General features: G+C 41.0%; 1 protein-coding gene across 2 annotated transcripts in view; it reads right to left on the reverse strand.

Annotated features, from left to right (window-relative positions):
• nubp1 (nucleotide binding protein 1 (MinD homolog, E. coli)) overlaps positions 1-16,670 on the reverse strand; it is a 104,762-nt gene that overhangs the window by 3,514 nt on the left and 84,578 nt on the right. The window contains exons 5-9 of one of the 2 annotated variants that reach the window (XM_043712012.2): positions 13,177-13,209; positions 11,256-11,346; positions 3,143-3,297; positions 1,503-1,613; positions 629-731 (exon numbers count right to left, since the gene is read on the reverse strand). In XM_043712012.2, the coding sequence (XP_043567947.1) occupies positions 629-731; positions 1,503-1,613; positions 3,143-3,297; positions 11,256-11,346; positions 13,177-13,209 (493 nt within the window). The remainder of the gene's footprint in view (positions 1-628; positions 732-1,502; positions 1,614-3,142; positions 3,298-11,255; positions 11,347-13,176; positions 13,210-16,670) is intronic. The other variant, XM_043712013.2, reaches the window with a different exon arrangement.

Here is a 16,670-nt window from a genome sequence, read left to right on the forward strand (position 1 = left end):
TGGGCTCCTTCCTATCGGAAAGATGTTGTGAAGCTTGAAAGGGTTCAGAAAAGATTTACAAGGATGTTTCCAGGGTTGGAGGATTTGAGCTATAGGGAGAGGTTGAACAGGCTGGGGCTGTTTTCCCTGGAGCGTCGGAGGCTGAGGGGTGACCTTATAGAGGTTTACAAAATTATGAGGGGCATGGATAGGATAAATAGACAAAGTCTTTTCCCTGGGATCGGGGAGTCCAGAACTAGATGGCATAGGTTTAGGGTGAGAGGGGAAAGATATAAGAGAGACCTAAGGGGCAACTTTTTCACGCAGAGGGTGGTAAGTGTATGGAATGAGCTGCCAGACGATGTGGTGGAGGCTGGTACAATTACAACATTTAAGAGGCATTTGGATGGGTATATGAATAGGAAGGGTTTGGAGGGACATGGACCGGGTGCTGGCAGGTGGTACTAGATTGGTTTGGGATATCTGGTCGGCGTGGACAAGTTGAACCGAAGGGTCTGTTTCCATGCTGTACATCTCTATGACTCTAAGTACATCAGTTAGTAAAGTCAGTATAACAGTATTAACTTCCAAAGGTTCTTATTTAGCTTTGGACAATCAGGCTTGTTCTTTAGCAGTCTGTAGGACATACCTATCCTAGGATCCAAGGGCACTTTACCAAGGAAGGGAATGCTTAAATCTTTACACATCTTCATGGCACCTCCTGTAGTTGGTGGAAAAATCTGAGATTCATGCTGTAAATGTGCAAAATATAGAAGTAATTATATTCTATGCCAATAATTTGAAAACAAGAAAGACTAGAGGAATGTAAGACCTATTCAAGACTCAATTTATCCTACATTCTTTGGCAACTCAGTCCAGTGAAAGCCAATCTTTCACAGTTCCCATCCCAGAGGCCTTTACTGCACTTTCTGAAGTGATATGGTCATATGCATTGATGGCTACTCACTAAGCTCCTACATTAACACAAAACTAATCTAAACACAGCCACATTTTCACTGGAAGTTCTACTTTCTGTCCCTCCCTATTCCTCTGAACATTATTGTATATGACTAATAGGTGGGTTTGTTAGAGTTTTCACAGTTCTCCTCACAAATACTGTTGGAACAAATGTGCATATGACAAATTCATTTTGAAACTTATAAGGCCGCATGCGCTAGTGAGCTACTACCTTGCTTGGTTTTATCTCAATGTATGGTGACCAACAAAACACCATTAGGGTTAAAAGCCATTGACAACATGATTTCCTTCAACACGCAGTCATACCCAGTGCTTCCATGGGAAAGCAAGCAATTCCTACATCAGAGGGGAAAGAGTGACAGAACCTGGCCTATGTTAGTTTAGAAAACATTTATTTTGAAAGGAACATCTGCAATAAGCCTGAGAGCAAGCTGCTTGGTCCTCTTCAAGATTGTGGTTTAATACATCAAGAGCTAGAACAGGGATAAGAGGCTGAAACTGGCTTACAATTTTAAAATAATTTCATTCAGAATGAAACATCTCACCTGGCACTTTGGACACACAAAGCCACTCATATTTTCTACAACCCCAATTATAGGCAAATTCACTTTCCGACAGAAGTTAATTTCCTTTCTCACATCCTGTAGCGACACTTCCTATTATAGGATCAAAGTAAAATTTACAGTTGTGAGTATCAATAGCAGATTAGAAATTAACTTTTAAAGGCATTTAATAATAACACCAAATCAATTCAACATCCCTTCCATCAGATTTCAAAGTACCACATGTGGTACTTTGAAAACAAAGATGTTTTCCCAAAAATGTCTAAGCATTTCTTAAGAACAATTCAGAATTTTAAGAACTCTGCGGAGATTACACAGGCTCAATTCAAGGGCAGCGAAAGATCTTTCCACTTCAAGATTGGAAAGTTGCAGAATTTGCACTGCTTGAATATTTATAAACCTCAAAATGGTCTACTTACATTATCTCAGGTTCCAATGCACTACCACAAGTATACTTTCTTCATAAATATGTCCAAAATGGAGATTATGTAGCCCTAAGTGGAAAGTGCCAGTTTCTGATTCAGTTTCTTTCTAAAATTCCATATTATAAATGTTACAGTTTGGTGTCTGGACAACACATTTTGGAGCATTTGCTGTGAGTACTTTTCACCGAAAACCCAAGAAAAGGAACTAAATCCGGCTTACTCAGCTTACACTAAACATTTTTAAACCCACAGTCAGATCAGTCTGTGGTGCTGAAAGAAGGTTTCTCGTGTTTGAAAGCCAATTCAAAGGTAAGAACTCTAAGCTCCCTAAGCAATGACCAATCCACTAATCTTATGAGCTGGCCCACAAACTGGGCTTTCTGATTAACTGGAATAGTGGTGAAGTGAACACAGAGGATGCTGGAGAAGCTCAGTAAGTTTGGCAGCGTTTAGTGCCAGAGGTAAATTGTTCAGCAGTTGTATGATATACTTTAAATTGCCAGTTTAAACCTCTGATTATACAGACATCTGGAAGGAGACCAATGGTTTAACCAGCTTTTTCCAACAAAAATCTCAAGATTGCAGAAACATCCAACCATGACCTTAGTATCTTTCTGGGCAAGTTATGACTGCATGAGAAGGGAATGTTCTTGATTTCTTCACTCTCAGTGAAGACTTTTTAAAATTCTTCATTGCCTCTTGCAGGAGAGGGCATACTCCATATGGGATGGGCTCTGTAATGTGATAGGAGAAGACCACGTGTTGTGATGGATGGAGAGTGCACATGATGGCTGGATATATGCATTGTAATGCATGAGGCTTTTCTGTGTCAGGAAGCTTTTCAACATGAATTACATGCTTGTTTGAATTGAGCCAAATATGCAGAATTCAGATGCATTTGAATTGGATATGCTTTACAACACACACGGTAATGGGCAGAGTGTCAGTTAGACCCAAAGTCTCCAAAGTCGATTAATATAAAGCAATTGCTTCAAAACAATATAAAACAATATGAATATTAAGTGGTGAAATTCCTGAAGGTTTCATTGCATCACCAACTCTCACTACCAACCACCCCACCAGGCCTAAAGTCTTTACCACCCTGTCTCCACTACTAAGAAAAAACTTTAATTTTAATCTTTAACTCCTGGAGGCTTGACAACACTGGGGGTGTTCTGTTTTCATAATGCAGCCTACCTGTGGAGTGGTAATGATCACAGCTCCATCGACTTGTGTGGCGCTCAGGTACTGTACAATGGAAAGATGTTCATCAGAGGTACCAGGTGGTGTATCAACAATCAGATAATCTACTTCACCCCAGTCCACATCTCGTAAGAACTGCTTGATTAAACCTAAAAGAAGAAAAACTTTATTAATACCAACAAATGAGGATGGCAAACTAAAAATCATTCTGTCAGCTGATTTCCATGCCTCAAAGCATAAAATCTCTTGAATGTAGTTAAGGCCCATAACCCTGATTCCTCGCAGACCTGTGTTTCCAACCTGAAATCACAGGATTGCTAATATGTGTGAGGCAGAGCCCGGGTGCTTTCTTACTGTTAAGGCAGTGAGACATTAGTGAAACAATCACCCTTGAATATCTCTCTCACACAGCTTCAGTGGATAACTCCTAAGGTGCCTGCAAGTAGAGCCCATGCTGTCTCAATTATGGTACAAGGTGAAATGGGGAAAAAAAACTTTTAGAAAAGGAATATTACCAGAATATTAATGCAAACGTTCACGTTTAATACTGCTTGTGCTAGATCAAATTATATTCTATTTTACAGTGGCAAGAGGGAACAAAAAATGTTATTATTCTATCACCAAAGTTGATCTGGGCTTAAGATCATTTTACCTTTGAAGACAAGAATATAAAATTGCTCTAAACATTAAACTCCATTTGCCACCTCTTTGCAGCCTATCTATGTCTCTCTGTAACCTGCAACATCCTTCGGCACTATCCACAACTCCACCATAGTATCCACTTTAGTATCATCTGAAAATTTATTAACCCATGATTCTATGCCCTCATCCAGGTCATTTATAAAAATGACAAACAGAAGTGGTCCCAAAACACATCTTTGTGGTACACCACTAGTAACTGAACTCCAGAATGAACATCTCCCATCAACCACCACCCTCTGTCTACTTTCGGCTAGCCAATTTCTGATCCAAACCGCTAAATTGCCCTTAATCACATTCCTCCGTATTTTGTGCGACAGCCTACTGTGGGGAACTTGATCAAACACTTTAGTGAAATCCATATACACCACATCAACCACTTTATCCTCATCCACCTATTTGGTCATCTTCTCAAAGAACACAGTAAGATTTGTGAGGCACAACCTACTCTTCACAAAACAGTGTTGATTATTCCCTAATCAAATTATTCCTTTCTAGATGATTATAAATCCTATCTCTTATAACCCTTTCCAACACTTTACCCACAACCGAAGTAAGGCTCACTGGTCTATAATTTCCAGGGTTGTCTCTATTCCCCTCTTTGAACAAGGGGACAACATTTGCTATCCTCCAGTCTTCTGGCATTATTCCTGTAGACAATGACAACACGAAGATTAAAGCCAAAGGTTCTGCAATCTCCTCCCTAGCTTCCCAGAGAATCCTACGATAAATCCCATCTGGCCCAGGGGACTTACCTATTTTCACACTTTCCAGAATTGCTCACACCTCCTCCTCATGAACCTCAATCCCATCTAGTCTAGTAGCCTGTATCTCACTATTCTCCTCAGCAACATTGCCTTTTTCCAGTGTGAATATTGTCGAAAAATATTCATTTAGTGCCTCTCTTATCTCCTTGGACACCATGCACAACTTCCCATTATTACCCTTGACTGATTCTAATCTTACTCTAGTCATTCTTTTATTTCTGACATAGAAAGCTTTAGGGTTTTCCTTGATCATACCTGCCAAAGACTTCTCATGTCCCCTCCTTGCTCTTCTTAGCTCTTTCCTTAGGTCCTTCCTGGCTAACTTAGAACTCTCAACTGCTCTAACTGAACCTTCACATCTGATCTTTACATAAATCTCCTTTTCTGCTTGACAAGAGATTCAACTTCTTTAGTAAATCATGGTTCCCTCGCTTGACCACTTCCTCCCTGCTTGACAGGTACATACTTATCAAGGACATGCAGTAGCTGTTCCTTGAACAAGCTCATTTCAAATGTGCCCATTTCCTGCAGTTTCGTTCCCCATCCAACCTTACCTAATTGCATTGTAATTGCTTTTCCCCCGCTATAACTCTTGCCCTGCAGTATATACCTATCCCTTCCTATTGCTAAAGTAAATGGAACCAAATTGTGGTCACTATCACCAAAGTGCTCCAACTACCTCCAAATCTAACACCTGGCCTGGTTCATTATCCAGTACCAAATCTAATGTGGCTTTGCCTCTTGTTGACCTGTCTACATACTGTGTCAGGAAACCCTCCTGCACACATTGGACAAAAACTGACCCATCTAAAGTACTTGAACTCTAGTGATTCCAAACAATATTTGGTAAGTTAAGGCCCCCCATAACAACTATCCTGTCATTTTAGATAGATAGGTTTTTTAATATCAAGGGAATTAAGGATTACAGGAAGAAAGCAGGAGAATGGGGTTGAGAAACTTATCAGCCATGTTAGAATGGCATAGCAGACTCGACGGGCTAAATGACCTAATTTCTGCTCCTATGTCTCCTGTTCTGCTGTAGTCATGTGACCTCTATCATGAGGCACATCTCACTAAGCAGACATTTTAAGTTCACTTCAATGAAGATCATTATGTTGAACACATGGCCGTGTTGTAGATACAAAGCAAACATTTTGTACAGTGCCCTGGTCAGAGGACATCTTGAATAAAGTGAGACCATCAAGGGACCTTCAAGAAATCACCATTCCACTCAGTTCAGACTAGAGTGTCTTCAGGCTGATCGATAGTGTCAATGGGATGGGTTGATGAGGAAAAAAAAGAGAGAAATAAGGGTGGTTCAACCCTAAAAAGAGGAATCTAAGAAGTGGCCTTAAAGGTAAATAATATAATAAATAGTATAGGAACAGATAAATTTGGAAAATTACTTCAAAATAGTGAGTAAGGTAAAAGTAAAGTCAATATATTCCCCTTCATAGGGGTTGCTCTCTCATTAGAGAGGGACGATTCGTGGTGGTTTAACCTGAGGGTAAAGAGCAAGGGAGAGGTTCAGAAGGAGAATCCTTCATGGTAATCTTAACTAGTGCAGGAACTGAACCTACTTTGTTGGCTTCACTCTGCATTGAAAACCAACCATCCAGCCAACTGAGCTAACTGATCCCCCAAAATAGTGAGTAGACATAACTAAACACTAATTGAAGATTAATGAAGGACCAGCACATGTATGTTTTTCTTCAGCCAAATTTAAGATTCATCCTCAGAATTCCGTAAATAGTGAAGGCAGAAAACTCAGATTCATTTAAGAAATGGACAGTACAGATAGGTTGGGGATCCTTCTGAATGGGTCAAATAAAATATGCCAATTGGAGAGATAAATATCTTGTGATAGCAATGAACGTGAAGCAGCTCAGCAATCTGTATCAAACGAAGACAAACAGTCCCTTCACAAGTTCATTTCAGCAGAGGGTTCATAAAAGAGAGGTATTGCAACAATACTGAATTCAGCATAATATAGAACATAGAGCATTGCAGCGCAGTACAGGCCCTTTGGCCCTCGATGTTGCGCCGACTTGTCATACCAAACTGAAGGCCATCTAACCTACACCACTCCATGTACATTCATATGCTTGTCCAATGATGACATAAATGTACTTAAAGTTGGTGAATCTACTACCATTGCAGGCAAAGCATTCCATACCCTTACTACTCTCTGAGTAAAGAAACTACCTCTGACATCTGTCCTATATCTATCACCCCTCAATTTAAAGCTATGCCCCTTGTGCTCGCTGTCACCATTCTTAGAAAAAGGCTCGCCCTTCCACCCTATCTAACCCTCTGATTATCTTATATATCTCTATTAAGTCACCTCTCAACCTTCTTCTCTCTAATGAAAACAGCCTCAAGTCCCTCGGCCTTTCCTCGTAAGACCTTCCCTCCATACCAGGCAACATCCTAGTAAATCTCCTCTGCACCCTTTCCAAAGCTTCCACATTGTTCTTATAATGCGGTGACCAGAACTGTACACAATACTCCAAGTGCGGCCGCAGTGGAGTGGAGTTACTTGGAATAACTCTCAACACGTGGCTGCAATTCTATTCCCTCCAGTAGGAAATTTGGAGTTTAAATGCAATAGTCAGAAGCTGATGCACAGTTTGCAATCAATGACTGATATCAGAAATAAGTGCTTCTGCTTTTGGCACTCTGAATCTGATGTCTGAAATGACATCAGAAACCACAGGTTGGCATCCACATTATTAAATTGTTTCCACAGACATCATTGCTGTTAAAATAAAGTGCAAACAAGCACATGACTTCCAGTTAAATTACAGTGGCTTTTTTTGAGTTGTGCATGTCAAGTATACAGCAATTGATCTTTGGTCTATACTAAATTGGCTTCTCCTTTGAAACCACCAATTCAACAGCTACATGCATGACTGGCTTGAAAAGAGGAAGAAAATGATTATTTTTCATCCCTGTATCCTAAACCATGCAACATCTGACCATGACCAACATAACTAATGTCCCTCTGAAGATGGACAAGGGAGATCCAGTAGATGTAGTGTACCTGGACTTTCAGAAAGCTTTTGATAAAGTCACACGTAGGAGGTTAGTGAACAAAATTAGGGCGCATGGTATTGGGGGCAAAGTACTAACTTGGATTGAAAGTTGGTTGGCTGACAGGAAACAAAGAGTAGTGATAAACGGCTCCATTTCGGAATGGCAGGCAGTGACCAGTGGGGTACCGCAGGGATCAGTGCTGGGACCACAGCTTTTTACAATATATATTAATGATATAGAAGATGGCATTAGTAATAACATTAGCAAATTTGCTGATGATACTAAGCTGGGTGGCAGGGTGAAATGTGAGGAGGATGTTAGGAGATTACAGGGTGTCCTGGACAGGTTAGATGAGTGGTCAGATGCATGGCAGATGCAGTTTAATGTGGATAAATGTATGGTTATCCACTTTGGTGGCAAGAACAGGAAGGCAGATTACTACCTAAATGGAATCAATTTAGGTAAAGGGGCAGTACAGAGAGATCTGGGTGTTCTTGTATACCAGTCAATGAAGGTAAGCATGCAGGTACAGCAGGTAGTGATGGCGGCTAATAGCATGCTGGCCTTCATAACAAGAGGGATTGAGTACAGAAGCAAAGAGGTTCTTCTGCAACTGTACAGAGCCCTAGTGAGACCACACCTGGAGTACTGTGTGCAGTTCTGGTCTCCAAATTTGAGGAAAGACATTCTGACTATTGAGGGAGTGCAGCGTAGGTTCACGAGGTCAATTCCTGGAATGGCGGGACTACCTTACGCTGAAAGACTGGAGCGACTGGGCTTGTATACCCTTGAGTTCAGAAGACTGAGAGAGGATCTGATTGAGACATATAAGATTATTAAAGGATTGGACACTCTGGAGGCAGGAAACATGTTTCCGCTGATGGGTGAGTGCCAAACCAGAGGACACAGCTTAAAAATATAGGGTAGACCATTTAGGACAGAGATGAGAAACTTCTTCACACGGAGAGTGGTAGCTGTGTGAAATGCTCTGCCCCAGAGGGCAGTGGAGGCCCAGTCTCTGGATTCATTTAAGAAAGAGTTGGATAGAGCTCTCAAGGATAGCGGAATCAAGGGTTATGGAGATAAGGCAGGAACAGGATACTGATTACGGATGATCAGCCATGATCATATTGAATGGTGGTGCAGGCTCGAAGGGCAGAATGGCCTACTCCTGCACCTATTGTCTATTGTCTAACTGTACAAATTCAGTCAATGACCCTCTGAAGCAGGTATGGTTCAAAGAAATTCAATCTCTGTTTTCCTCTCTCCTTGTGGACAAACTCCATTTAGTTTCTATTCTCTTCTAATATTCAATTCTTATTTTAAAAGAAATGCCTATTTTATACTGATACATCCATGCAATTTTTCTTCAATGGCACTGTCAACTCTTCCAAAGCTATCAATCTAACTAGCGAAGAGCTGGAAGGGTACAAAAGCTCCCTGTCTTTAAGATGGAAACTCTTCAATTTCTCACACCAGCTACCCAAGTTATTCTGAGCAGAAGGAATTGAAGGTGCAATGTTTTCTTTGTGCAGGTAAAACCTAACACAGCACATTTGTTGGGAATGCATATATATTTACAGATTACGGGAATTAGAAAATGGACATTTGGAAATTACTGGGTTGCAAAGAATTTATCATCTGATTATTTAGAACTGGATAGCCAAGAGTTTGAATGAAACTATGATCAATTCAGTGTCTCCAACAAGTTGAGCAAGACAGAATTTTGTTGCTTTAATTGTTGAGCAAACTCATACTAATGGATCTATGTTTCCTGATGTTGCCCGAAACGTCAATTCTCCTGCTCTTCAGATGCTGCCTGACCAGCTGTGCTTTTCCAGCACCACACTCTTGACTCTGATCACCAGCATCTGCAATCCTCACTTTCTCCAGCTATCACCTCGCCGCAGCCTCTGGATTGAGATAACTGGTGCTTTTTCAGCACGCACTTAGAAACTCTGGGCAGTTCCTAGGGAAATTTGCAAGGGTGTAGCACTCACTCTCCTTTTCAGGCTACGAGAGTCAGAGCTTGAAGCTGAAGGCAGCATTCTCTAGATGTCTCTCAGTGAAGTAGTTTGGAAAACCTTACAAGGCTTCAAATACCTAACAATTTCTCAGCTGACTCTGAGATCTCTTCTGAAGATTTTCCATTATTCTGTCGCTGTTAGCAACTGCATCTCAGTGACAACAATTCAAAGGAGCTACAAGAAGTTGACCCATTTTTGTTGTCTGATTTTGCCCCTTGACAAACAGGGACATTGTGGTTTCATTCCCCTTTTGGCCCATTGTTTCCCATGCTTGACAACACTATGTCTTTGCCTGTATGAAGACATTTGGGATTAAAAGGGATATGGTTTCATTCACAGAGCAGCTTAGTTAACAATTAGTTTCCCACTTGTTTGAAGACTATGTTTGTAATAAACATGTTGAGTCACAGGTAGAATACTGAAAAAGGCATTTGGAATGCTTTCCTTTATTGATCAGAGCATTGAGTATAAGGGTTGGGAGGTCATGTTGTGGCTATACAGGACATTGGTTAGGCCACTTTTAAAATATTGTGTGCAATTCTGGTCTCCTTCCTATCGGATGTTTGTTGTGAGACTTGAAAAGGTTCAGAAAAGATTTACAAGGATGTTGCCAGCGTTGGAGGGTTTGAGCGATAGGGAGAGGCTGAATAAGCTGGGGCTGTTTTCCTTGGAGTGTTGGAGGCTGAGGGGTGACCTTTATAGAGGTTTATAAAATCATGAGGGGCATGGATTGGATAAACAGACAAGATTTTTTCCCTGGGGTTGGAAGTCCAGAATTAGAGGCATAGGTTTAGGGTGAGGGGGGAAAAATTTAAAAGGGACCTAAGGTGCAGCTTTTTCACACAGTGGGTGGTACGTGTATGGAATGAGCTTCCAGAGGAAGTGGGGGAGACTGGTACAATTATAACATTTAAAAGGCATCTGGATGGGTATACAAATAGGAAGGGTTTAGAGGGACATGGGCCAATTGCTGGTAAATGGGACTTGCTTATGTTGGGATATCTGGTCGGCATGGACGAGTTGGACTGAAAGGTCTGATTGCATGTTGTACATCTCTATGATTATATTACTTCAGAATTTATTGAGAAACATGGTGAAAAGTCTCTTTTATTCTCATTAATAATGAGGAGGAGGAACAAAGTGACTATTTTGTTGATGGAATAAAGCATTTACACTTTCATACAGCTCATCAAATAGTGGAGAAAGTTCCGACTGCAGATGCTGGCATAAGCCCTTCATCAGAAATGTCGGTGCTCTCGCTCCTAGGATGCTGCCTGACTTGCTGTGCTTTTCCAGCCCCACAATCTCAACTCATCAAATAGTGGAACTTGATTTCCAGCATATGGCTCCAACCAGAGTCATAATGTTCCAGAATAATATATTCATCCAATCTTTGACTCGTCCTTTGACCACACTGTGCCCACGTGTATTTTCATCTATGATATGGTTCTTATACCTTCCCATTCAGACTCCATAAAATACATTAGGAATGAGAGACATTATTGCCCTGAATGCTATACATGTCACAGAGGACACTTGTTAAGCCATAAAGGATAAACTCAACAAAAATAAACTAACCATTTTTCTTTGGCCCCCTCCAAATTACAGCGTCATCAAGGCTGCTGAGCAAAAATCCAATTGACATTATACCCAGATTTTCTTCCACATACTGTAAGAAACAAATCAAAAGAGAGAAACATCAATATGGCTTGTAGCAATGTGGTTAGGGTGAAGTTCAACAAATTTTCACAAATGCGCAGTAAAGCAATATTCTAATAAAATTGAGTTGGAGGCACAATGAACGTAACAAATATAAAATGGAGAACTTGTATAAAATCTCCAATGATGGGAGAATCCTGTGCTTATATTTGAAACCACTGTATAACAGAAAACAAATCAATAGGGGCCAACAAGGAAGCAAATTGAACACTGGGTGTGAGCGTCTCTTAATGGACCTGCATTTATTGCACATCCCCAACTGAGCAGAGGGCAGCTAAGAGTCAACCACATTGCTGTGGGTCTGGAGTCACATGGAGGCTATATCAGGTGAGGATGGCAGATTTCCTTCCCTAAAGGACACTAGTGAACCAGACGGGTTTTTCTGACAATTGACAATGGAATTAAGAGTCTAATGATCATAAACCCAGATTTTTCTTTTACTGAATTCAAATTTGACCATCTACTGTGACAAGATTTGAACCCAGAACCTTAGCCAAGTTTCTAGATTAATAGTCCAGCGATAATACCACTAGGCCATTGCTTCCCCTTTTGTGGTTGTCTGCAGGGAAATTCTGGAATGTCACATCCACATGGAGTCTGGGAAGCGATAATGAGACGGATGATTACCATCAGAGATAATGACGAGCTAAACTCCACCCAGCAGGAACCCATCTCCGGCAGACATGTTTGTGTTTTGCTCTACCAGAAATACGCAAAAACAGTAGTTTAAAATCAAGCTTCAACTCAGTCAGCATGCATTAGCGGCCTGACGTTCTTCTGAGTGGATTACTGTACTGTGAAGGTCACAGGTATGAGAACCGGAACTAAACATCCCTGCATTGCAGGTAAAGAAAGAGATAAAACATTCTCTTGAATGTAACACTTGAGTGTTATCAACCAGTCCCAAAGGAAGGAACAGGACAAAATAATTTCAATTAACTGCAAAGACAAGAAACCTGAAATAATCTGATCAACCACCAACCTTAATGCTATCAGTGATAATCACTGCAATGGCTGCAACATTCTACTATCTACTCTTCATGAATGACTCTCAGACACACTGTACATTTTCAAATTTTATTTTAGATTTATTTTTTATTCCAAATCTGTGTTTAGGTGTGCTGCATTATTATTTCTTCTCGCATTTTATAACTAACAAATTCACTTTTGTTAACTGAACACAGCCAGGTTAAATGGACTCCTTTTCAAACATACATCTCCGCAAGGTTAAGAGATACTTCTTAAATTAATCTTATTGCAACCAACAGACGGGTGGGGAGAGGGGAGGGGTCAGTAAAGGAGGGGGATTGGTTCATCCCTCCTCACTCAGGACCTTAAATAAATTGGGGTATTCCATATAGAACTATAATAAATTGGGGAACCTTGCCTGAAAACTGGTCTTAACAAAAAGCACTGAAATCGCAGCCGTTATGATATATTAGGTAAATTGATTCATTTAGAAGTGTTTGTTAATAATATTCAGCGTTTTTCAAAAGCCTCATATGATGGGGTCAGGGCTCGAAATGTTAACTCTGTTCTTCTCTCTTCAGATGTTTTCAAACCTACTGAGTTTCTCCAGCACTTTCTGATTTTGTTTTAGATCTCCAGTGCTTGCAGTTCTCTGTTTTATATTACCCATCCAACAGGTGCATTGTATGAGGATGGGATTAAAAACGGTAATAATTTCAGTTCTGCAAAGCACTTCCCACAAGCCTGGCTGCCTACATGTCAGAATGTTTAGACCATTCACAAGCCAGTGATTCAACAAAGTAATACATACCACTGGAGACCATCCTGACCCACTCTGGTGTACCTGTGAGAACAGAAGGGAAGGAAAAAGTTTAATTAATATAATTTCTTTTAAATCCTTAGCATACACAGATTGCTTACATTAAAGATTGGGAATATATATGTGGAAGAGAAGGATATTTGCTGCTGTAAATTGCATTCATGACCATGTTATTTTGTTGCTAAATCAAATGAAGCTCCTTTATAATATGACATTGGTTAATTGGTGTTTCTTCCCCCAATTAAATATTTCCCTGATATCAGCGAGCCACATCATTGTGGGTCTGGAGTCAAACGTAGGCCAGACCAGCTAAGGATGGCAGATTTCCTCCCCTAAGGGATACAAGTGAACTGGATTAGCCTTCATTACAGCAAGTGATGGTAATGTCATGGCTACCATTGTTCTAACTGTGACTAGCCTTAATTCCAAGATTTTTAATTGAATTTAAATGTCACCAGCTGTTGTGATGCGATTTGAACTTGTGCCTCCGAGTGTCAGCCTGTGGCTTTTGGTAATGTCCAGTGACATTATCCCCACCCTTTTTTTAAATAGAATACCTACAATCCAAAGATGTGCAGGTTAGGTGAATTGGCCATGCTAAATTGCCCCATAGTGTTCAGGGATGTGCACGTTAGGTGCATTAGTCAGGGGTAAATCTACTTTAATAAAATCTTTTAAAACAGGCACACATTAGGGGTTGTGTACTGTAAGTTTAGCGACGTTCAGCAATAAAGTCTGGATGTGTTATCAAAAAAGGTGAGTGTAGGCAGTGTACAGGACTAGGCTAAGTTCTGAGGAAAGGTCACTTGACCTGAAAAGTGAACTTTGATTTCTCTTCACAGATGCTGCTAGACCTGCTGAGCTTTTTCAGCAACTTCTGTTTTGGTGTCAGCTAAGATCCAGTGCACTGCTGTAATGGGGGGATGCAGAGAGACTGAAAGAGAATGAGATGTAACTCGCCACAGAACTTTCTTAAACCAAAGGAATCTTATGTCACAAGGACTGCCTCTAGCAACACAATGTACCAATTTTAATGTGATAATTTCTCATTTCTCTGCCTTAAAGTACGTAAACTAATTTGGCCACAGAGCACTTCTTGTCCTGGAGGCTGTGTAGTCAATCAATTTGTAATCTAATCTGCTGAATTAAAGTTTAACCAAGTTAAACATCAACTCCAATATAAGCATCTAACCAAAAATACAAAACAGCATTTTCACAGCAAACTACTCTTTGTACTGCAGTGGAACTATTAAAAAAAAAGTCCTTTTAATTTTATATTCCAGATGGTTGTAAGTAAATAGTCCCCATTTGATAGGGTACAGTAAAAGAACAGAAATATTAGCAATATTCACAAAAGCGGTTCATAAAATATTTTGGTGGAACGAAGTACAGAATTATGATTATCTCTGATCTACTGCAGTATAAGCAAGGTGCAGCAGGTGGTGCTGCTGAGCAGTCAATTTCTCCCTCAGACTCTAACACTGCAAATGCTGGAGATCACAGTGGGTCACACAGTATCCATGGGGAGAGAGCAAGCTAATGATTTGAGACTAGATGACTTTTCATCAGAGCTGAAGTGAAGTGTGGAGGGTACAGCATGTGTGCTATAGTTTGGAGGGGGGGAGCTGGGGTAGTGGGTGTAGGGTGCTGATGGAGAAAAGGCATTGATAGTTCAGATTAACTGATTGGAATGTGACAATAGCAGAACAATGGTGTGTCTCCAGTCCCCACTGGGATGAGAGGGAGGGGAGAGAGGACAATCTAAAAGTAAAGGAATAAATGGGAGCTGGTTCACAATGTGAAGGTGTTGAACTCAATACCAATATACAAACTCAATATGAAATCCAGAAGGCTATAAAATGTCTAGTCTGAGGATGTATTTGTTGCTCCTCCAGTTTGCGCTGTGATTCACTGGAACACTGCAGCATGCCGAGGACAGACAAATGAGAATGCGAACAGGAGGCTATGGGAAGGTCAGGATCCTGCCTGCGCAGACTGGAGGTTGCAAAGTGGTCACTCAGTCTGCGTTTGGTTTCTCCAATGTGGAGTCGGCCACAAGACTGGAGGAGGTACAGGTGAAATTCTGCTTCACCTGGAAAGACTGCATAGGCCCTTGGATGGTGAGTACCAAGGAGGGGAAGGGGCAGGTGTTGCACCATCCTCTGAGTGGAAAAGTTGCCCCTTAGGTCTCTTTTAAATCTTTCCCCTCTCACCTTATACCTATGCCCTTCAGTTTTGGACGCCCCCACCCTGGGGAAAAGACCTTGTCTATTTATCCTAGCCATGCCTCTCATGATTTTATAAACCTCAAGAAGGTCACCCCTCAGCCTCTGATGCTCCAGGGAAAACAGGCCCAGGCTATTCAGCCTCTCTGTGTATGCTCAAACCCTCCAACCCTGGCAACATCCTTGTAAATCTTTTCTGAACACTTCCAAGTTTCACAACATCCTTCCGATAGCATGGTCGAGTATGGGAGCCAATGACCCAGCATTATCACTTGATAATTAATCCAGAGACCCAGATCATGTTCCTGAAGTAGGGCTTATGCCCGAAACGTCGATTCTCCTGCTCCTTTGATGCTGCCTGACCTGCTGCGCTTTTCCAGCAACACATTTTTAAGCTCTGATCTCCAGCATCTGCAGTCCTCACTTTCTCCATGTTCTGGGGACCCAGGTTCGAATCCCACTGTGGCAGACTGTGCAATTTGAATTCAATTAAGTGTATAAACATGAAACCATTGCCAATTGTTGGAAAATCTTACCTGGTTCACTAATGTCCTTTAGAGAAGGAAGTCTGCCATCCTTAGTGTATGTCTGACTCCAGACTCACAGCAATATTAACTACCCCCTGGGCAATTAGGGACGGGCAATAAATGCTGGCCTAGCCATCCGTGATTAAAAACAAATTCTTAACAGAGGTCAAAAAGAAACGTTTAAACCAAATCTATGAAGAACAATTTCTTCAGATTGGAAATCAGGATGCTCTAAAACACTTGACAATGAACAAAGTACTCTTTGAAGTACTGTAGTTATTGTTATAATATAGGAAAGTTGGTATCGGATTTGTACATAGAAAGCTCCCAAAAACAGTAAGGTGCTAATGACCAGCTATTGTTTTTCAATGATGTTACTGACCAGGAATGATGTTACTGAACTCCTCTTTGAAATAGGGCAAGGGAATCTTTTATTTCAGCTCAGTATTGCACCGAGTTTCAGCCTAGACTTCTGTGTCCAAGTCACTGAAGTGGGGTTTGAACATATCACCTTCTGGTTTGAAGACAAACATGCTACTCACTGAGCCACCACCGATACACAGGGTTGCTGTAGGTAAGAAGTTGACGACGTAAAGCCATCACGGTTTCTGAACTAACTAAATATTCATACTGGCACCTCCAAACTTTCCTTTCCCCTCAATCTGAGAATTCCACCCCGACCATGATGGACAGAGTCATTGACTGCATCCATCCCATTTCCTTCATTTCTATT

Source organism: Chiloscyllium plagiosum, unplaced genomic scaffold (assembly GCF_037043375.1).
Source record: "Chiloscyllium plagiosum isolate Xiang-an unplaced genomic scaffold, Cpla_swu_hap1 HiC_scaffold_20, whole genome shotgun sequence".
Lineage (NCBI taxonomy): Eukaryota > Metazoa > Chordata > Chondrichthyes > Orectolobiformes > Hemiscylliidae > Chiloscyllium > Chiloscyllium plagiosum.